General features: G+C 37.9%; 1 protein-coding gene across 1 annotated transcript; it reads left to right on the top strand.

The window, feature by feature from the left end:
* Window positions 1-1,569: 1,569 nt before the first annotated feature.
* On the top strand, window positions 1,570-21,215 carry IL18R1 (interleukin 18 receptor 1; the record flags this gene model as incomplete). The annotated part of the gene is made up of 12 exons (XM_080363396.1): window positions 1,570-1,657; window positions 1,798-1,967; window positions 2,824-2,980; window positions 6,857-7,097; window positions 11,554-11,731; window positions 13,246-13,399; window positions 13,899-13,961; window positions 16,198-16,354; window positions 16,532-16,665; window positions 18,025-18,186; window positions 18,972-19,130; window positions 20,815-21,215. 12 exons carry the CDS (start codon window positions 1,570-1,572, stop codon window positions 21,213-21,215), a joined length of 2,064 nt encoding a protein of 687 aa, XP_080219522.1.
* Between the last annotated feature and the right edge of the window lie 916 nt (window positions 21,216-22,131).

Consider the following 22,131-nt stretch of genomic DNA (forward strand, 5'->3'; position numbering starts at 1 on the left):
TAGTGCAGACTTTCATTTTCATCATGGCATTATCATAATGAAAATTTGAGCTGTAATTATTTTCGATTGAGTTACTTCTCCCTTATGAGACTATTACTTCTCCATTAAAATTGTATTAGTCTGAGGACTAAAAAGTGTAAACTTTTTTCTCCTTTCATATGCATTCACGTATTTCAGAGCTAGCTGAGACATTAATCGAAAGGACTAATTGAAACAGTACTTTCTACAACACAGATGAAAGTTCAGAAACTTGTGAGTATTTCAAAAGGGTATGGAAGTAAGTATAAATGTGAGAATAGATCATGGAAAATCTTGTTGTTTCCAAAATGTCACTGTCAAGCCTTAGTCTGTCAAACTAAAAAGCTAATGACATTTTACTTTACCATTTGTTGGCTGCTAAATTACTTTTGGACTGTCATGTAAAATCATTATCCTCTTTATGAAATGTTTTTTCTTTTAAGTTTTAAAATCAGTCACTGAAGCATAAAACCAAAAAACACTGCAAAGTATCTTGTACACATTTTTAATGCAGTTACAGTGGGTCAGATTCTTGGTTGCACTCATTTATATTAGCAAATGGTCTGATTGATTTTATATACATTTTTTTTTTAATCTGTGATGAGGAAAATGAATGAGGTGAAACAGTAAAACTCTCCAGGGTTTCTTTGCTTCATCTCAGCAATTAAATAAGCAAAGAAGCCAGCCCTGTGGAATATCTTCCTTTTTAGTGTAACCTGCTTGCTTTACCTCGGGGAGGCGGGGGGGGAGGGAAGAAAAAAAAAGAAAAAAAATAAAATAAAAGGGGTAGCTGTTATCAAGCAAGTTTTGAACATGAAAGGGATGAATGACATGAAAATAAAATAAATCCTGAGGGGATGGAAGATGACTTTCCTGCCATCAAAATAACTTTGTTTAGAAGTATAGTGAATATTTACACAGTACGTATCAAATAAACCATTCATGTGAAATAAACAGTAGCAAGCATTCATTTTGTTAGGAACAGTACTTAAATAGGAAATATGGCTGTCTGAAATCCCTAATGGAAATACAGTTCCAATATATGAACATTTGGCTGAAATGCAGGCTCAGCTACTGGCATGAGGGTTTATTTAAAAGTGAATACACACACACCCTTTGCAGCAATGTTGCGATAAAAAGTTTCATGTCTTGAAAGCTTCCATTACTTTCTCCTCAAAGGGGATGCTATCACAGAGTAAATAGCACCGAAATCAGGCTATTTCTGCTCAAAGTACCATCGGATCACTTGTTTTGCCTTTTTTTTCCCTGCAGATCATATGTTGAGGGGTGTAGTGTGTGCTGTGTGCATTTCTTCTTCTTCCTTTTTCTTTTTTTTTTTTTTTCTTTTTTTTTTTTGTTCCTCTTTTGAGGTCTTTGAAGGATATCAGCATTTCAGGATACAGTTTATGTCTTTGTACACCTTCATTCTCAAAACGGCCAGAGACGGGGGAGGAAGCTGCAGCAGAGATAGAAGTTGCTACATTTAGCTTAATATATGAGTTCCTAAACCTCCATCCTACTTCCATCACACTTCTTGGAAGAAGTCGCGCGATGGGCATTCAACAGAAAAGCAGAGGAAGAGGCGTTTCGGCTCTGAAGGTGACTGAAGACGTCACCTACTTATGCCTCTTTTTCCCCCGTAAGGTTGTGAGAGGGAAGACTCACATCTCCTAGAAGAGTTGATCTTCACTCCCTTTGCTCGTGGTGGGGTAATCTCTCGGTTTCACCCACGACCAGGTGACAGCACAGCACTCTTGGTCACACCGGTAACATTTTGAGCCGCTTTCACCGCGCTGCTGCCCGGCCCCCGTTGCGACACCCGTCAGCGCTTCTTTCCAGCGAAACTGGAAAGCAACCCCGCGGCGCCCGCGCGGGTCACCGCACCCAGGCACAGGAAGGAGCGGTGCGGCGTGGAGAGGAGCGGAGCTCCCGCAGAGCGCCCCTGCCAGGTAGGGTCCGAGGGCAGCGGGGCGGCCAGGGAAGGACAGAAGTAGGGCAGGTGGGCTGGGGAGGTGATGTCTAGGTGCAGGTAGCTCCTTCTTCCATCCCTCGGAGGACGTGAGCGCCTCTGATCACGATATCTCCGCGAGTGTGCGAGTGTGTGTGAGGAGTACCTCCTTTGCCTCGCTAGCCCCATCCCTCCAGCCCCGCTCGGACAGCGTACTAGGGGGCGGCAGTCCCTGCCTGTCCCTCAGTCCTGCCTATCCCTCGGTCCTGCCTATCCCCAACCTTGCCTATCCTCAATCCTGCCTATCCCTCGCTCCTGCCTATCCCTCAGTCCTGCCTGTCCCTCGGTCCTGCCTGTCCCCAACCCTGCCTGTCCCCCCAGCCTTGCCTTCCCCGCCGCGCTTCCCCTGCCCACTGCGCTGCACTGCGCTCCCCTGAGATGCCTGTTTCGGCACCTCTCTCCGATTCTCTCCCCAGCCCGTGATATACTTTTTCTTTATTAGAGAGTTACCATAAATAATTTAGTTCTGAAAAGGGCTGATTTCAACACACAGTCCCTCACTGTCACTGCAAAGTCGTCCTCCTCGGGCTGTCCCGGTACTTTCCCTCACACCTAGGTGGTTTGGGAGCATGACAGGATCCTTAAAGTGCTATTGTACATAGTAGCAGCAAAAGAAGATTCCTAAAACATTTGTGTGCTAGCTGTCAAATGCCTCATTTAAAAAAGTTAATACTTGCAATTTGTTATTGCTTCTCCATTAACGCTTCTAAAAATTAATTTCTCACATCTACCTTTTCCATTTTCCTCCCTGCAGTTAACAGTCCATGAAATGAGAAATTCCACTCTTCTTTTTCCAGGAGGTTTTCCAGACTGAGTTGTCTATGTATTTACTCACTTATCAAGAGAGATTACTCAGTGATGAACTAGGTTCAGAAGATTTAAAAGTGCAAGGTGTAACTCTGGAGTTCAAAGGACTGCCTCTGAGTCAGCTTTCCACCCGGCAAGACTTGCATAGTGAGTAACAACTTCACTTGTGTTGGTTGAAATGAAGATGGATTTTCATTTTAACTAATAAATAGCAGCCCCGGCAGAATGGTCTTTAGACCTAGTATGGTTAAGGCAACTGTTTGCTAGACCTTTTCGTTTCCTTTGTGAATATTACATGAATTATTGTACTGTATGGTCATATTTGAAAAAATATTTAGATTCCACTAGAAGCCATCCTTAAAGAGGTAAAATGAGTACTTTCCTCCCTTGACTCTAAAATGTTTGTTCAAAAAGTCTGATGTTCAGAAGAATCTGTTGGTTTTTAAAAAAGGAACTAACAACACTTTAGGACCAAATTCAGGTTTCCGAAAGTGCCAATCAAACCAAGTTACTTGACCAAAATTGAGGATCTCATCGATGTACCAGTCCACTTTAATTCCAAAATCTTCTGGTGATTCCAGGAAAGTGAGGAATAATTATAATGATGCAAAATACACACAATTGTCTAGTTGGTGAGGTATCATTAATGCACTTAATGGAACTTTAACCTTTAGTTTGTTTAAAGATTTTGTTGGCCTCACAATGGCACAATGATTGTAAGAACCCCATTTTTCATTATTCAAATTCCATCTGTGGCTTTAAACATGTAGGAAATTTGAAAAAAACATGCTTAAAACTATTGTCACTTTGGGCCTTGTAGACAACTTTTTTATATACTTTTGTTGTTGTTGTTGTTGTGGAAACTGTCATTCCTCACTATTGCCATAATATCTTGCCTATGGAGTATTTCTGTAGTCCTTTCTTAGACAGAGAATCCTTGCCTTCATTTTACATTATCTCTCTCTTTCTGAAAATGAAAAATATTGTTTTGTTCCTTGAAGAACCTCTTTATATAATTTCCCAAAACTTTTTTTTTTTCTTCGCCCACCCAGTACTTCTAATGTTTCATCAAAGACTATGCAAACCATTTGACTCAAATGTAAATACTGTTAGCCTGGAGTGGAACAATTTGATACAAATTGACCAGGTTCAACAGCAGTCTGATAGTAAGATTAGGGACATGTGTTTTTCTTGATAATAGTAGCCACTAATCTCAAACCTGGTAATCACGAAGTATCTTGCATTATACTGTGTTCTTTAATCTCTGTTAAAAAAATGAAGGGTTCTGCTCTGCATTCATTAAAACTTCCACTATATGCTGATGTGACGTGCCAACAAAGAATGTGATTTAGAATTAAAAATCTGGTGATAAATGATTTTATCTTGATGTAGTGGATCATAGTTTCATAGTCTGCAACAACTATATTTCTTCTGGATGTGGTAGGGTGAAAAATGAAAAGTAAAATCAAGAAATGAAAATAAAGAGAGAGGCCCTTCTTTCCTTATAAAGTGTAGCAGTTTGAATCTTGATATGTACAAGGGAACTGAAACCAAATCTGACAAGTTTACTATATGACCCTTTAAAGTTACTTGCTGCAGTACTCAGCATCCAACTTCTTTTAGCTGCTTTCTAAATTGGGATCTGCCTACCAGTCAATCTGAAAAAGGGGATGTGAAACAGTTCTTTCATTTCTTTACAGTGATTCATGGGATGATGACATACTTGTAATGAACTAGGGAGGATGATAAGAGAGGGAGAGCAGCTACACATTTTGATGCCATTCTGGAATATTGCTGGAAATGCAGTAGCTCCCTGCCTCTGGCTGCTTTACATCATGGGAATTTTCTGACTGTAAATCTCAGGGTAGTCTCTTACAACAGTAAGTATGTACTTTCTCAGATTGCAAGAAGTTTAGGTAATAAAACTAACCAAATAGAATGCTAAGGCAATTACTTTTGGCACCTCTCTGTGAAATACGCCTCGTCTGTGTGTGTCCCATTTGTCAATGCATGTTTGGGTCAGTCACTAAGCCAGGTTGTCTGTCTTGGCTGCAGAGTTTGATCTGAGCTTACTATGCACCTAATCTGTCTATTTGTAAGCAAAACTGAGGCACAGTCTTAGGATTGGCTCTGCCTTTGGTTTCCAGTTAACCCACTGTTCTGAGGAACTCAGAGAAGATACTCCACGCTGGTATTATTTAGTGCTGTTTTCCCTTTACGTTTGAAAACACAGTGGACTGAAGATAAAGTAATTGAATATGAGTTTCTTCATCTTCTCCCCCTCAGTGGAAATGCTAGTACTCTCAGCTGCTGCTTATTGGTTCCATAGACAAAAGTGTATGACAAAATTGTAGACCTTGTTCTCCAACAGGCTCAAAATTAGCCATCGAGATATCAAATATATCAACATTGTGCTGTTCTCATTGGAGGCCAGGGAGGTTTTTATTAGCTGTTTCTATAAGGTTCGGTCTTGCAAAATTTATACTCTGTGGAGAAAAAAAGCACTGTAATATCCCATGGTAGTCATCTACTGGCTTGGGATCTAGGTTGGAGAACTTCTATAAGATTGTTAGTTTAATTAGAAATGTGAAATACATCTAGTGAACAAGAAAATGGGGGAAGGAAACTCTGCAGTGCTTTCTGAATTTACAATAAACATTTCAAGAAAAATCAAGATCCATTATGTGATGTATGAAAATAGTTGTTATGATAATGTTGTCTAACTTTCCATTTGGAAAACCCTCTTCAGTGCCAGGCAATAGTTACACTGCTCACATGCTCAAAGGAATCTGTTTCACTGCACTTGTGATGAATTTTGAATCTGTTTTTCTTAAGGTTTCAGTACAAGCAAGAACTTGAAACTTCAGTTTCATTTTTTTGGAAAAAAAGTGAGAAGTAACTCAAGAAAATGACTCTGATGATTTTTTTTTCCATCTTTATAATTCAATGTGCTACTGGTAAGTATAATTCCTCATTTCAACAGTAGAAGCTTCAAAATATTTGCTGAATATGTGACACCTTCTTGACAGTTGCTTACAGTGGGGAAATTTTGTGTTTTACAGCTAAACAAAAACAATAATATTAAAAGTTTTGGCAATTTCAGCCCAGCTCCAGACTTGGGAAATTTGGTTCAAAATACCCAAATTATGAAGTAAAAAGAGCAGAAATGCTACCTGGAAATGTCTGATGGTGTTGTATGGGAGCATGGCTGTATGAAGAGCCACAGCAAGGAACAGAATGAGTCTGCTGCTTTTTGTGCCATTCAGAAGTGTGGTCACAATTGTTGCTAAACAATAATAATCTCTGAGAACCTCAGGAGGAATAGAGACCAAAGGCTTATTTTATGCCTGACTATTAATGCTAGACCATGGCCACTTGTCTGTAGCTTTTATGACTTCTGTAAGCAAAGGTACATTTGGGAAATTGGATTGGAAAAGCAGACTTTGAGACTAAATTTTACACAAATAATCTCATTCCAAGGCACCTTTTCTAAAGAGATCTGAATTTTTTTTAAGAAATATAACCATATAATCACTTAGTTTTAATTCAGAAGATAAGGAAATGCAGATTTTAATCCATAGTATCTCTACTTATATGGTAACTGACCAGTTCTGAGGATTAGCCATATTTGACAAGTCAAACCATATGTAAAAATTTATCCTTTTCCCTTCCACTTGTGGCCGCTTCTTTACTGTAAAGTGAGGCCAGATTCTGCCATTTGTGTCCATTTGATTTTGACACTCTTGGACCCACATGAAAGAATCTTAGGGAAATGTGAGGTTTTTCACGCTCCTTTTCGTTCTGTTTTTCTTGGGTGAGGTAGAATAAAGACTTGGAAAACTGTACTCTTAGACTGAAATAAATATTACTGAAATAATACATACTACCAAACTACTCTGCTAAAGGAAACTCACTTTATAAAAGACCAGTGGCACAGCAAATCACTTTAATGTCAAGCTAATGTAATTTTCTGAAAGGAGCACTTGGTTCCCTAATGTATCTTTTTCTTGACTTTCTCTGAAGAGAAGCTGTGTCCGCTGCGTACCTCCATTGATGTACTGGAAGGGGAATATTTTTTCCTTTGTTATCTTGAGTCAAGGCAAGAACATTTTCAGGAAGAAGCATACACAATAAACTGGTACAAAGAAAACTCTGGAAAGCAGCAACTGATAAAGCAAACACACAGAAATGTTTCCCAAAAGAATTTTCTGGAGTTCTGGCCAGCTGAACTCACTGACTCTGGGAGTTATTCTGTCACTCACAGGTGGGTACCCAAGCCGTGGGTGAACATCTTGCCTTCTCACTTGTCTCTGAAGAAGCTAATTGCTTTGTCTTGCTTTGTATTGCTAGTGGCATCCACAAAAAGAAGGTGCAGGGAACTGCATTAACTCTGCTGTCATTTTCCGTATCATTTCACAATAACCATCCAGGCAGACCTATAATATTTACAAATAGCTATAGGCAGTTGCAGCTTTTAAAAAGTTCTGTAAACCTTTTGATAAGGCAGGTAGCATTTCTGCTGGCTTGTGATTAATTACCTAAGTAAAATGAATGCTGGGTAACCCTTCCGTCCACTGCCAAGTGAAAGGAAACATTTGCTTGTCTTCTCCACCAGACTTGTTCTTCCTACTGTGTTGAGTGGGTCTCATGCTAGGAGGCAGCCAAGTGGTCTAATTGTATATAAAGTAACAAACAGAGACTGGCATAGCTGAACTCTGGTTTCTGTGCAAACAGAATGTGTTAACATTAGATAATACCTGACATAGGCTTGGTTGTTGTCACGGACCTTTACTTTTCATGTCAAGTCTGAATTAGGCTTTAAATTCTAGTCTTATTGATGGCCTTGATCAGTTGTCTATATGGTCACTTCACTAAATATAGTGCTAAAAAGCTATTAAATCTAACAACTCACTCTACTGCCAGCACCTAACCAGGCTATAAAATGCATGCTTTTTGGCATGGGGAAGGATAGGTGGAGAGCACACCTGAATTGCCAGGCTACTGAAGGAGGTTGTTGTAAGAAGTCTAAAAGAAAGGACAAAAGAGAGGAAAACTGTGATAACACAACTTTAATTCACAATCCTTGCAGTTTTGTGATTATTTATTTTAAGGACTTGGAATAATGACAGTAAATCCACAGTAAATTACAACAACTCTGTAAGATGGATATGAAAAAAATGTAAACTTCAAAACTGAGGGACACAGCCTAATGTATAGAAGAAGGAGATGACAGGAAAGGACCTTAAGTAAAACTACTAGGATGAAATTTGTTAAAATAAGTATCTGTTGGAAAACACAAAAATGTCTGAATCCTTTGTGAAATGTCTCGATTTGCTGATTTGCTTAAGCAAGAAACTCAGAAGGTTTTGTGTGCATCAAAGCATTCATTTGGAATTAAGAGTTTTGATTTTCTGCTTTTTTGTTTCATTTTCTAAGACTACATTATGCGACTACATTTTAAAACTCAGTTTTGAAAGAAAGCATTTTTATTTTGGAAAAAAAAGTTTCTTAACTAAAATAATATATTTTGACAAGTCTGAAATGACTTTTTTTTTTTTTTTCCAAAAGTATCTTTTAGGTCCATACAGATACTAATTTTTTTGTTAGGATCAGAATGAAGGCACATAACATAGATAGCTAAAGCATATGTATGTTTGTGTTGATGTGTTCATGTGTGTTTGTTAGTATAGTAGACTTAGGATATACATTCAGGAGTAAATATCACCCTTAAGCCTGAGTGTCTCCATCTGCAGCAACATTTCTTGAAAACAAAGGCTTTCATATCCATTTGCAATGGGAGTGTTAAGCAGAAAAACCATGTCACACCTTTGGCAGGATTTCTAATTTGTGTGGTTTTTTTCTTTACTTGTATCCTGTGGTTATCAAATGAAAAACCAGATTACAAGAAAGCAGGTCATCTGGGTGCTCTGTGTTTGCTATCTTGAAACAGAGAGAACTCAAAGGTTCCTGAAGAAAATGAAAGTACAGAGCTCCATGATAAATGCATGATATGTTTTAAGATGCTAATACTGCTCACTTTTCCAAAGTGTTTAGAGCAGCTGAAAGCAGTGGGAACACACATTTAGAGTTCATACTGGAATTTGGAAAGCAGAGTGTTAGTTTCTTCCTGTAAATTGAAATGTTGAGATACGACTGGCTTGTTGCAATGAAATAGCTAACGAATGGCTTAGAGTCGGTTATGTATCCAGTAAACTTGGTTTATATTCTCTAAGAGCTTTCACTTCCATGTAACCTCTCCATAGCCAAGCTATTTTTTTTTTTCCTTCTTGGTGGGTTTGATGGGGGGTGAGGGGGGAAATTGAAAGGCTATTAAGCCATGAGTGGTTTTGTTCCTCAAAAATTACCATTAAAAAGTCTCAGCAAATGAAAGGCAGGGTAGAAATATAACAGCTCAGACACTAGTAGTTTAAACAGTGTAATTTAATGTACTTTTTTTTTTTTTTTTCCTGAAAATCATGTATATGGCAGGCAGCTATAAATTATGTAAGCCAAATTCATCTTAGTGTTCACAGATGTGGTTTTGTCACCTTCCAAGGACCTGCTCCTTTCTAGACTTTGGCTCATTAGATGGAATATCATTACCCACTTCAGGTGAAATTCTCATGTTTGTTGAAGTGATTTCACCAAATATGATCACAGAAGAAAGCCTTTTTGGAGCGACAGTGCTGAGGAGAATATGTGGCTTTATTGATCTTTTTCTTCCATTTACTGAATCTAGATAATAAAATAATATGTATTTTATGGCTAATTGCATAATTGCTTCTCCAGTAGTATTCAGACACTAGTGTGGTGGTCTAAAGAAGCACATAGAATCAGTGGAATTAATTGGATCTAATGTTTCTGTCTACAACTAAGCTACTTATGTTAGGTACCTTTATTGCCAGGGGGAGAGAGGGCTTTCTGGGGCAGAGGTTACCTTGTCCTAAACTGAACACATAAAATAGGTCATGTAAATTGCACTCTAAAACGGTGACTATTGGTTGTGGTCCCACTGCTGACTGTGATTAGTAGCTCTGATTCAAATGAGTAAGCATGATGTTGAAGAATAGGTGAGATGGACTCCACCCACCATGAATACCCATATGAGTACATCTATGATGGGGAAGTTTGATAACATTTTTCCTGTTTATGACACCACAGTTAACTGATCGTGGAACCAAACCAGTATGTTTTGATTTAGTTAGTCAATTGCAATTTATGAGTAAAGAATATCTCAAGTGAGTAAGGAGAACAAGGAGCACCTGCGTGGGCTGAAAAATGGCTACAATGCAAAGAGGTTGAACAAAATACATAAATACATCTGCTTGGGGAACTTCAAATGGAAGGAAACCCCAACCTAAAACCTCGTCTAAATTCATCATATAAATGAAGTCCTGATAGTTCTTCTGAGTCTTGTAAACAGTAAAAGGCATGTCAGTCATGAATAGCATTTAAGCTGATATGCTCATCAGGCTTGCTTCTCCTTTTCAACTGCTTTGTCCCCTTAGCCCTTCTCATCAAAATGAATTTTACCAGTTTCAGTTTTCCTGGGAGTGGTTTCTTTTTCTGTTCTTGGAGACAGAAAGAAAGATTCAAACATATTTATGAAGATATGACTGACACAGAAGGGAAATACTCTGTGATTGCTACTTTTACTTTGTCAGACTCTACTTGTTCAGTAAAAAAAGAGGGCTTTATGCAATAACTGAGAAATTTTACCCATTTACTTATAGCAGCATATGACTTTCTCTTAAGCCCTAACTTTGTCAAAATCAGGCCACCTTTGCCAGTCTTAAGCCAGAAGTCCTCCAGCTTCTTTTCCCTTGGTAGCCATGTATTTAAATGTATCTAGCAATGAAATTACTCTCACCTATAATGTGATTCTTCAGAGGAATATTATGATAGAGCATTATAGATATCTGAATGAGAATGGGCAGCTCCTAAGTATTCAAAAGAAGAATTTTTGGAACATATTCACCTGATCTTTTATAAATGCTGCATGGGACATGGTGACTCTGCTTTAGAAGAGGTAGTACCTGGCTCTTCTGGTCAACCTCGTTCGGCCAGTTACTGTGTATCTCTGATCAGAGCAGACCAAAAGACAAAGAAATGTATCCTTTCCAAAATGCCTTATTTTGCAGACATGCTTGAGTCCATAAGTGATTCTGTAGTTCATGAGACTTGCATGATTCAGAAATATTTCCAAAATATCAGTGACTGCACAGGATACAACAATGAATAATACTGTTTTGTGAACCATAGCAGAGTTGCCCATCTTATCTTTGACATATTTTACAGTTATATTTTTCAGTTACTGCTTTAAACATTAGCAATGTATAGGAGATTAAACCTGCAAAATCACTAGCTTATTGAAGGTCCTAAAACTCTTTTATACTCACTTGTATCTATACATGATGCCACAGATTGTTGCATTCTTGTTCTGGACATTATAGTATATAGTGTCATATTTTATAGATAGAACTATTGTCAACTGTTTTATGATAGATGATTTAGTTTAGATAATCTATTTTGTCATGAGAAATAACATATACTTTTGGGTGGAAAAGTAATAAAGGGGAATATAAATAATTAGGTCATTGTAGATGTACTTTTTACTTAACAGTTACATTAGAGACTTTGTTCGTGTTTTGTTGCATGACTCACTGAGTTACATTCCTTTAAAAAGCTCCTACAACTGATTTTACCATTTTTTTTCATAGCAATGGAAAACAAAATTTCACAATTCAAAAGTGGACCTTGAATGTACTTGAAAGAAATAAAAGCAGCTGTTTCAACAGAAATCATTTAACCACAGAAACTAAAAATGCTGGAACTGGTTATTCACTGAAATGCAGTGATTTGTCTGTCAATGAAAATGACAGCATAACATGGTACAAGGTAATTAGTGAAACAGTGTCACTCAAATAATTTGCTATAGAAACTTCTTGAACCACCACTGTGCTGTATGTTCTTTAGCAGTTCCTCGGCCAAATGCGTTGTTGAAGTTGTGAGTTTTCTCTGCTGCTTTATGACTCATTTTGAACTTGAATACGAAAATTGCTTAAATTGCTTTTTGTCTAACATAATTTCCACAGTCTAAAATAAATATAAAATAAACAGTAAGTAATAAGTCAGTAGCAAGAAAACATAAAGCGAGAAAAACGCATTAGAATATGTGACATAACCACATTTATTTAAGAATGTATTCCAATATCAAACGGCAAATTTCAACAATGCAAAAACCTCAATTCATTTTGCACCAACCTTATAACTGTTAGGTGATGTATTCAGCCATTGGATGAAGCACCCTGAATAGGTTTCTTCCACCCTGGCCCTATACATCATCTTGACCAGTGCTCCGTATTCCTCTCAGGTGTCCTGGTTGAAGTAACAGATACTCTTGTGTTGAATTAGTTTCAGGAAAGGATTTTTACAGCTTAAGTATGGGCATCTGGATTCTGTCAGGCAGAATGAGCCCCAGTCCTGCTTCCTTGTGCTTCAGGACCTGGGAGGATGGGACCATTGATGGACAGGGCCATAGGTGGATGTGTTTCCCTTAGTAAAGGACCATACCCCAGACTGACCTCTCTCATGGCTAAGCTGAGTATACCGATGCTTAATATTTAAATGCCTAATACTGTGTGAGACAGATGAAGCAGCTGCCCCTGTGCCTAAATATCCTTCAGTGGTTGACTGGGTGAAAATTTTTGAAGTCTTCCTATCACACCTTAAGCTGAGATAAAACAGGGATAGTCACACATTCCTTTTTGCATAAGAGCCTGGTAGTAAGCATATAGACCCAGTAAATGCCCATTCTCTGGATGATTTCCAGCAGTGATCAATTCCCTTCTTAATTTAAGGTAATTGAGACCAGAACCAAATATTAGTGGATCTTCATAGGACATTTATCTTGGCATGTGCCATGAATTAAAAAAAAAAAAAAGTAACAACAAACCAGAGTTAGTTTTGGGGGATAGGGAGAGTAAGCCAATGTGAGTCCAACTCTTTTCACCCTCTGAGATGGTCACTTTCCCTATTGTCGGGGCATCTTATTTTAACCTGAAAGTTGTCTAGACAACTTTTATCCACAAGCACTTTTAGTCTACAGACCCAACCCATCATTTTGAAAAAAACCACATGATTGCCTTTAGATTCCTGATACAATATTTTTATACTCAGATACTTAATTAGAATTGCAGTGTTTTCAACTTCTAATGCGTTAAATGTTCAAATGTTGTATTTAAGTGCCCACAACTGAAAATAGGGTCCCCACCTCTTTTGAGGCCGATAAATATCATTGAGGCAGTGAAAGAGTGATGGTGACACTTCATTTCAAAATTAATTTTTATCTTCCATAAGGTTTTAAATATATGTTTAATACAGAATAGTATTTTCTGTCTATATTGATGCAGGACTGTAAGAACTATGAAAATGAAACAGAGCGGGAACTGGATTTTAAAACCTTAACAGTACAACACTCTGGGATATATACCTGTAAGATTTTAATCCATCATGAAGGAAAGATATACCACAGCACAAGTACAATTAAGTTGGTAGTGGAAGAAGGTAAGAAAGCTTTCTATAATTTTCAAGCATGCTTTTTGGTTCTCTATGCTATGGATTTTTTTAATTACAGTTCTCATTTGATAAATACATACAAGGGCGATCAAATTGGGGAATATGAACTATTTGGCAATCATTTCAAAAAGGAAAAAAAAGCAACAGAAGAAGTTTATGTGACATATTACTAATTTTGGAAAATGTATTTAGTATGTTTTCCCTGCATTTTTTTTTTTTTTTAATTAGTTGCTGTAAGTCATACAAACTTACTAAGAGTTCAGGGAAAGAGCCTTTCTAACCATTGTAAATTGTGCACAGTATATATGTATATGTGAAAAAAATTCAACAGGACATACTGTGTTTTAAACTACTCAGTAATGCCAGAGTTTCAGAAATAAAGCAAATGTGTCTTTTTTTTTTTTTTTTTTTTTTTTTTTTTTTTTTTTTTTGGTGGTAGAATGTAAGCAACCTGTTACTTCAATAGCAATACTTGTTTGTGTTTTAGATGCACCAGAGGCTGTGACTTTGGAGATAGTCGGACGCAATGAAGAAATTGAAACAGAAATAGGTATCAAATTAGTACAAGAATCTTTGTGGTAGCTACTGCATGTACATGCTTTTTGTTCTGATCACTTTATGGTTGACAGTCTGGTTAAGTGTAATCAAACTAAGAATTGTCTATGCACCCTCCTGCATCTGATGCATCTTCACACCTGGTTATGTTTTCCCTGGTGTATTCCATGATTGATATACAAGTACCCTAAATTTACCCCTTTACAGAGGCAGAAGCTGAGATTGCTGCTATGACCAACAAGAGAATGTGGTGATGATGACAAACCAGCAAACTCTGTAGATAGCAAATCCTACAGAGTGATGTGTGAAAGACATCTAGTTTTTTCAGTGAACAGCAATAATGAATAATCCCCTTAATACCTGATGCAGCTGAGGATGTTATTCTGCAGGGAAATGAGAAGTGTGAGGCTGACACTCCTGGTAATGCAACAATGAAGATCTGTCACTGCTGCAAATGACTGGTTGTATTGTCAAAAGCCAAACGCTTGATTGTGCTTCTAGGTAGGAGTAGTAGTTAGATAACATGGCCTGCAAGCTTCATACAGTGTCAGGCAGGATGCAGGATTTTGTGACTAAGGCTCTGATTAATTTAAAAAACCCCAGAAATTTACCTGTTTCCCTTCCTGTACCTGAGGGTTTCTCCCATCTGGTTACCCAGTCCTTCCTTTCCAAGTCTGAAAACTCCTATTCACCTCCTCCATTGCTCATATGTGTACCTCATTTGCTCAGCCAGGACGTCCTTCCTTCCTACAAATACCGTTTGGTAGGTAGGTCCTTTTTCCAGTGGCATTACCCCAATCCAATGATGCCTCACGTCTCTCAGCCTCCCAGTACACCCTTCTTTCACAGTTCTTCCTCCTTACTGTGCTTGTCTCAACTCTTAGAAAGTAATAGAGTTCAGCATTAAATTATTATGAATCATCTGTCTTCCATCTCTTATCTGCCTTGATGAGACAATTTCATAAGGTCATTGAACTACCTGGTGAAGTGATGAGACAGATGCCATGGTGGGGACTCAAGGGAAATTTGGATGGCCTTTCAAACCTGTCATTGCTTAGATGGAGTTCTGTAGTATTTCCCTGAAAACAGCTGTCTATGTTCCAGTCTGTACTACTGTGATTTGGATTTCTAAGGTCAGAATCTAAGATGAGCAGATTTTCAGCTGGATCCTACTTTAAAGGTTCTTGAGCAGTTCCACTTGAATCATCAGTTCTAATAAACCTTGAGAAGGCAGCCTATAACGTGTGTGAGAATTCCTGGGCAGGCCTAGCTTGCTGGAAAGCATTTGTGTATGATGACCTGAACAAGAACTAACATGCAGCTTTTGTGGCTTAATAAAGGGCAATATGGATGTGTTCCCCAGCGTAGCCTAGAGATGGTGTTGTAAAGTTGCAGCTAACATCAGGTCAAGCTTCTCACGACAATGTTTAAAATAAAATGCCTTGCAAATCATCAAATCTCACACTGCAGAGCTGCATCCTCCTGCCTTTATTCTCCCAAGCATACAGTTGTCATTTTACTTCTGCCCTTTCTTATAATTAACCAGATTCTAAGGGGTGGTTCCTGCCACTTCAGATTAGTGCTCTGAAAGGGTACAAAGTAGCTGACTGGCTAAGTGATTTATTCTCGCATTCAGGATTATGCTGATTTTCAGATGTGAAGCTGGGATGAGAATTTATTCTGTGAGACTGCAGCAGGGGCTCTAACAGGTTTTGTTTTTCCTTTAAGCAATAGTGTACACTTCAGCTATTATAATCAATTGATTGTAATTCCTCTTACCAGTGACTTTCTTATACCTGGCCCTGGGGCACTGGTGGTACGTTGTCCTCTCCTGTTCTCTGCCTGCAGCACACAGTTTAGTTCATATAATAGAATCATATAATATCTTAACTTGGAAAGGAGTCAAAAGGATCATCAAGTCGAACTCCTTTTAGCTCTCCAAAGCCTGAAATGCTCTGGCCTATTTAATCTCTCCTGGTTGTGACAGAGTTTATCTGAGGGAAAGCTGTGGATGATTGTCACTCTGCAAGAGGGTGCAAGTGAGGCCTGTGCATGGTTGCTGAAGCCACCACCAGTGCAGGTGGAACACAAATGAAACACTGTGCAGGGGCTATGAAATCCAGAAGGGAGCACAACCTGTGGGATATGTTGCCTGAATAAATGATGTTTTACTGCACTGTGAACATGAATGCTACTTCTGACTAGATCTTCTCATGTTATGCTTTGTTTAGGTAAAGAAGAAATACTCAATTGCACAGGTTTCTTAGGTTATTATATGCAAGAAGATGCCAGCCTCTACTGGTTAATTAATCAAACGTTTCCAGAAAAATGCTTGGGTATTCCTGAGAATGAACCTTCAATATGTGAAGAAGAGTTCAAAAACTTACAGTAGGTTTCCTGAAAATATTGCACTTTTACTTGTATGTGATAATGTCCTGCACTTTGTGAACTGTGAATTTAGTAAAGAATCTGAGGTTATTTTAGAACTTTTTTATCAAAATCTGCCTCTTGGCTGGCTGTAGGTTTCTGTGCAGACAATTCTCCTAACACCATTTCTTGTTGCAGGCTGGGAAACAAGTTCTATGTCACAAGGCTACTACGGATTAAAAAAGTAACAGATGAGGACATGCATCATAATTTCACCTGCATGTTGCAAACTGATGATAGAACACAAATAAAAATAGTGAAACTGAAGAAAGGTACGGTATAATCTATGAATCATACTTCTCATATGTAATTATTAATCATGACAGCCTTCTCAATCATGAAGGCAGGTTATTGATTTCAGAACATCTCTCCAAATCTGTCTGTGTGCTTATGAAGGCCTTGGTCCATCTAGTGATGGACCTAACAAGCCCCCTGGATGATTCCTCCTGTTCAGAGACAGGAGCATCAGAGGTTGCTGCAATGTCTGCTAGAGTAGCTATGTGAGGGCTCCAGAGTTCCACCACTGCTGCTCTGGACACAGCTGGGGAAGTCGAGCTCTTCTCTGGCTGACAGATCCCTGCATAGCACTTCTTTAGATCCCATGACAGAGCATTCCCTGTGCTCTCCTACTCACCAGATTGTTGGGATCAGGGGGATTACCTACCTAAAGCTTGGTGCAGCCCAGTGTCTGCTGCTTAGATCACTTTGTTTATTAGGCAACTCTTTCTAAAATTGAAAGATCAATCTTTTATATTCCTGATAATGCCTGAAATGTTCTGTTTGATGGTTTCTCTCTTGTCAGGGACTCTATCTTTCTGGCTATAGAAAGCTGACCTCTGCCCTATAGTAGTACTTCACATTTATACCCCAGTCAGCCTGGAGATTCATGACAAATGGGTATTCCCTTCTTGTTTTGCGTCTCTCTCAGACCTTTCCTAGCTTTACTGAGAGAAAATATGTGAAAACAGACTAGTCAAAAGATGGTGCATGTAATAAATCAAATTAAATGCAGACTACAATGAGCATGACTTGACAGTGCCTTCATAAAGTCTTCACAAAGATTTAATGGTTAAAAAACTATATTTGGCACTAAGAATACAAAAATAATAGAATAATAATAAAAAAAAAAAAAAGAAAAAAAAAAAAAAAAGCCTGAAAGAGATCAAAGACAGAAGGAAAAAAAAATCTTGGCCAAAGAAATTAAAGGAGACTTTGAGGACTGTTATGAATCAAATGAGAGAGGGGTGAAAGGTGGAGAATAACAGGAAATAATAAAGAATCTGAAAAAACCTCGTCATAAAAGTAGTTGATTACCAGTTGGGATGCTGTACTTCTCTGAGGATCTGTAGTGTCAGTCTTGATCCCATATGCAGTTCATTTATGTGTGTGGAGGATGTATGAATGCATGCAAGATTGTTTCTCCAGTTTTTAGAGTAATCTAAGTTCTGTAGTTCTTCTCCATCACAGAACAAATGGCATGCATATGTGCTTGAAGTATTAGCAAGAAAGGATTCACATCAACATTGTGATTTTTTTGGAGTGATTTTAAGATGAATACAGTATTGAATACAGTAATTTTGTCACATAATACTCTCGTTAAGGCTGTGATTTCCTGGGATTCTGTTTTACAGGGAACACCAGAGATCTGCCTGTGTACATGTTTACAACTGGAATGGTCCTTCCTGTACTATTTCTGTGTGTTGCTGTAGCTGCAGTGTTTGTCTGTGTCATATTTAGAGTCGACTTAGTTCTATTTTACAGGAACATATGCAAAAGAGACGACACTGCTGGAGGTATGACTTGGCTAATGCTGACATTGAAATAAGCGTGTAGATTAAAAATTAGTTTCTGGCAGGTTCTATAAAACAATCATCTCTGAGGAAGAGAGAAAATAAATCCAGGAGTTTTGTGAGCAGAAACAGCAAAGAATGTGTGAAAGAACTTGATGGTCAGGTGTTAAAGTGAGTTTGTTTTACACCTGGGGCAGTAAGAGCAGATAAACACAGGGGAAGAAGCTCAATGTGGTAGACCTGGCCTCTGAATTAGTCTTGGGTTTTGTGTTTGTAGATTACTGATCAAAGCATAACTAAATATGGTATAGTCTCATAATTAAAACAATAAATTGGTTTATCCTCTTTTCCCAGTACCCATTCTACAGAACTACTTGATAGTTTTAGACAAAGAGTAAAATAAATTTGGAAATTTGCAGTATCACTTAAATAGCATTCTTATCAGGTTACAGACACATTTTTGCTTCCCTTCATTTTTTTGATCATCACAGATGTGGAACAGACTGGTTATATTAACCTGAATTTTTTTTTTTTTAAAAAGTACCTTAAGGTAGAAATAATATCTTACTTTCAAATACTTGACAAATGCGATCAGAATCTTTTGTATCAAATTTTAACTGATTCAGGATTTCTTTTTTGTTTGAAGACTCTTCAGGGTATTAAAGGAAAGAACAAGAATTTCTAGATGCTTTGCTACTGAGAGAGTAACTTTGAAACCCAGAATGGTGAATCAGATACTGTACTTCTAATGGTTTCTAACAAGATAAAAATTGGTGATTTCTTTCTAGATGGAAAAGAATATGATGCATTTGTGTCTTACCTGAAGGATTGCATTTCTCCTAGTGAAGAAGAGAGAGAATTTGCTTTGAAGATTTTACCCACAATATTAGAAGAAAACTTTGGGTACAAGTTGTGTGTATTTGAGAGGGATATATCCCCTGGAGGAGGTAAGTGTATTGAATATTCTTGTCATTAAATAGGCACATCATTTTCACACAAATGTAAAAGTCTGTTATCAGAAGGAATTCTGTCAAATGTCTTGTACATTGAAATGCTACATTTTTCATCTGATCTAAACTACGTGAATGCAAAATTCAACTGCACATTTTACATATTTTATAGATGTATTTATGAGTTTGTATACACCTACACACATATACTTATCTTTAATTACACTAAACCAAGATGAACAGATGAAAAAACTAGCATAGAGAAAGTTAAGATGACAACACAGAAGATGTCAGATGTCTCACAAAGCTCTTATACTATTATTGCTGAGAGCAGGTGTCTACTATGAATGAACTCACATTTACTGCACAGAGCAGCTGGTATCTTTGGTACTATTTATTCTCATGTTCTCATATTCTCTTATTCTCATATTATCTTCACTGTGGTGTTTGAAACCATTTGGTGAGTGTAATGGATGTCATAACAAAATAGAAATGAAAACATGGAACTTTGTTTCTCTAAATGACCTGTGGATAGGTAGCCTTTTGCAGATGCTTGGGAAAAAGATAGTGGGGTATTCCATTTAGTTAAAAGACCTAGTTGAGTAACAGGATTTCATTGTTAAAAGCACAGAACCATAAAGTCACTCAGCCTCATTCACAAGGCCGGATCTTCTCTCATTGTGTCCATTCCTGACATATTTTTCTAGCCTGAGAGATGCCACAATTCTCCCAAGCCATTTTTTTTCCAGTTATTCTCTCTCCTTAAGGATTAAAGGAAAGGCTTTCCAATTTTTTTGGCCTGATTATTTCAAAAATTTTGGCTTATTTCCTGGCAATTGTTTTAGCTTATTCCTTTTTATCTAGTCTGATTCATTGTGAATACGGAAAACAGACTATTTCCTTCTATTTACAGGAGCCTTTGGTGGGTTGCAATACTCCTGTCCAATTAATTCTTTTCTCAGTTTTCTCTTCTTTAGACTACTCTTGCAGTTTGCTCTGCCTTTCCCTCAAGGCATGTTTTCTAGATCTCTGGTTTCTGTAGACCTTGTTGTCCCATGGTCCTAAAGCAAGCACAGGAAGTTGTGTGTGAGAATTCAGTTTGGTGCATGGATGTTTGAAGTTTATCACCATTTGATTCAGGCATCATTTGTCGTAACAAAGTCATGGGTCTAAAATACTGTTGAAACTCATTCTGTCTTCACATGCTAGTCTTCTCAACCTTCTGTTTCTGACAATAGATTTGGGTGTTTGGGTGACATAAAGATAGGACTAACCTGAGAGTTACTAAATATTTGGAAAGAGGTTGATTTTGGTGACTTTCTGGGGAATCATGCCAATGGTATCTGTTATGAAAAAGGAAAGATATGTCTCATTGGAGGAAAAATACAGTTTGCTTTTACCTTCTATCTGTGTGACTACAGACAGGCAGCTGTCTAGGATATCTGGAGATTGTATGTGGGCTTTGTCTGCTCCAGAGAACAAGCTTTGTCTATACCTGAGCTCATTTTTGCAGACTCTTTATCTGTAATGTGTATTATTTTTTTCTTAGGTACAAGATGCTAACATGCTGTCACTTTATAAGTGGAACATTTTTGGTACATTTGTGACTGTTAAAGGATAAGTCAATCCAGTGCCTATCCTTTCAATTTAGTTTAATAACACATTTATCTTTAATTTGCAGCGGTTGTTGATGATATCCATTCATTCATTGACAAAAGCCGAAGATTAATCATTATACTGAGCCAGAACTATGTTTCTGACAGAGCCATGTATGAACTTGAGAGTGGACTGCATAAAGCCCTAGTTGAAAGGAAAACTAAGATCATATTAATTGAATATATGCCTATAAGTGACTACAATTTCTTGCCAGAATCACTGTCTCTTTTGCCATCAAAGACGATCGTGAAGTGGAAAAAAGATAAATCTCTTCCTGTGAATTCCAGATTTTGGAAGAACCTTCGGTACCTGATGCCAGCGAAACCTACCAAGACAAACACCAAAGGGCACTATAATAATCTTGACCTAGGCTCAGAAGGGCCTCAAACACGGACTGAGGGCTGTGACTTTAATGCAGTCATATAACAGTTCTGGAGACAGAAGATGCTGCAGAAAACTGTGCTTTTTGCTAACTACTTGAAAACACAATCTGCACACTTATTTTGGGAAGATAGCATTCATAAAAGGCCGAGTCTGAGATTTGAGAAGAATGTAGAAATCATTACAGTGGCTAGGACGATGTTAACCCTAATGCTAAATGCTGTCCCAGAGAGTTTCCTCAGCAATCTGCACAAGGAGCAGAAATTTGATTCTGCTTAGGACTTATAGCACAAAGCACAATGCAAAACATTTTGATTTCACATTTTCCAATAATGTGGAATGATACTAGTTATACTTGCATACTTTTTGAGGCCCCTTCAATAAATATATCAGTATTTTCAAAGTATTATTATTGTGATGTTGTTGGTTTTGTATTTTGGTATTTCCTAAGGACCCTGCTTGGGAGTAAACCCAAATGGCCCCTGCCCCAGAGAGCCTGGTATGCAGACTTTGGGCAGTGTCAAGTAGAAGAATCAAGTGAAAACAGAGAAAAGGGAGGTTAGAAAGTGTAAGGCAGATTTGATCAGGCTACCATTATTCACTACGGACTTGTACATGTTCTAGACAAGCCAAGTGGGAGTGATTTGGAGGAATGGTAAAAACTGTTTCCAACCTCCTGTTCCACTGAGAATACAGTAAATGATCATTTTGGCAGGGAAAAGAGGTGGACGGGATAGAGATACTAGTATTTTGTTCATGGACACCGATATCTACATTGTAGCCTGAGCTACCTTCAGCTGAGGGATGTAAGGGATTTACATGAAAACAAGATCTCTGGTATGTACATATACTCCTAAGACTTTGGAACATTTGTACTTAGTATTATTTTCAAAAACAAAGTTAGAAATGCTATTCAAAACCATGGTAAACCTTCCATATTATTACCTGCTTGACAGAAGAT

Source organism: Nesoenas mayeri (genome assembly GCF_963082525.1).
Source record: "Nesoenas mayeri genome assembly, chromosome: 1".
Taxonomy (NCBI): domain Eukaryota; kingdom Metazoa; phylum Chordata; class Aves; order Columbiformes; family Columbidae; genus Nesoenas; species Nesoenas mayeri.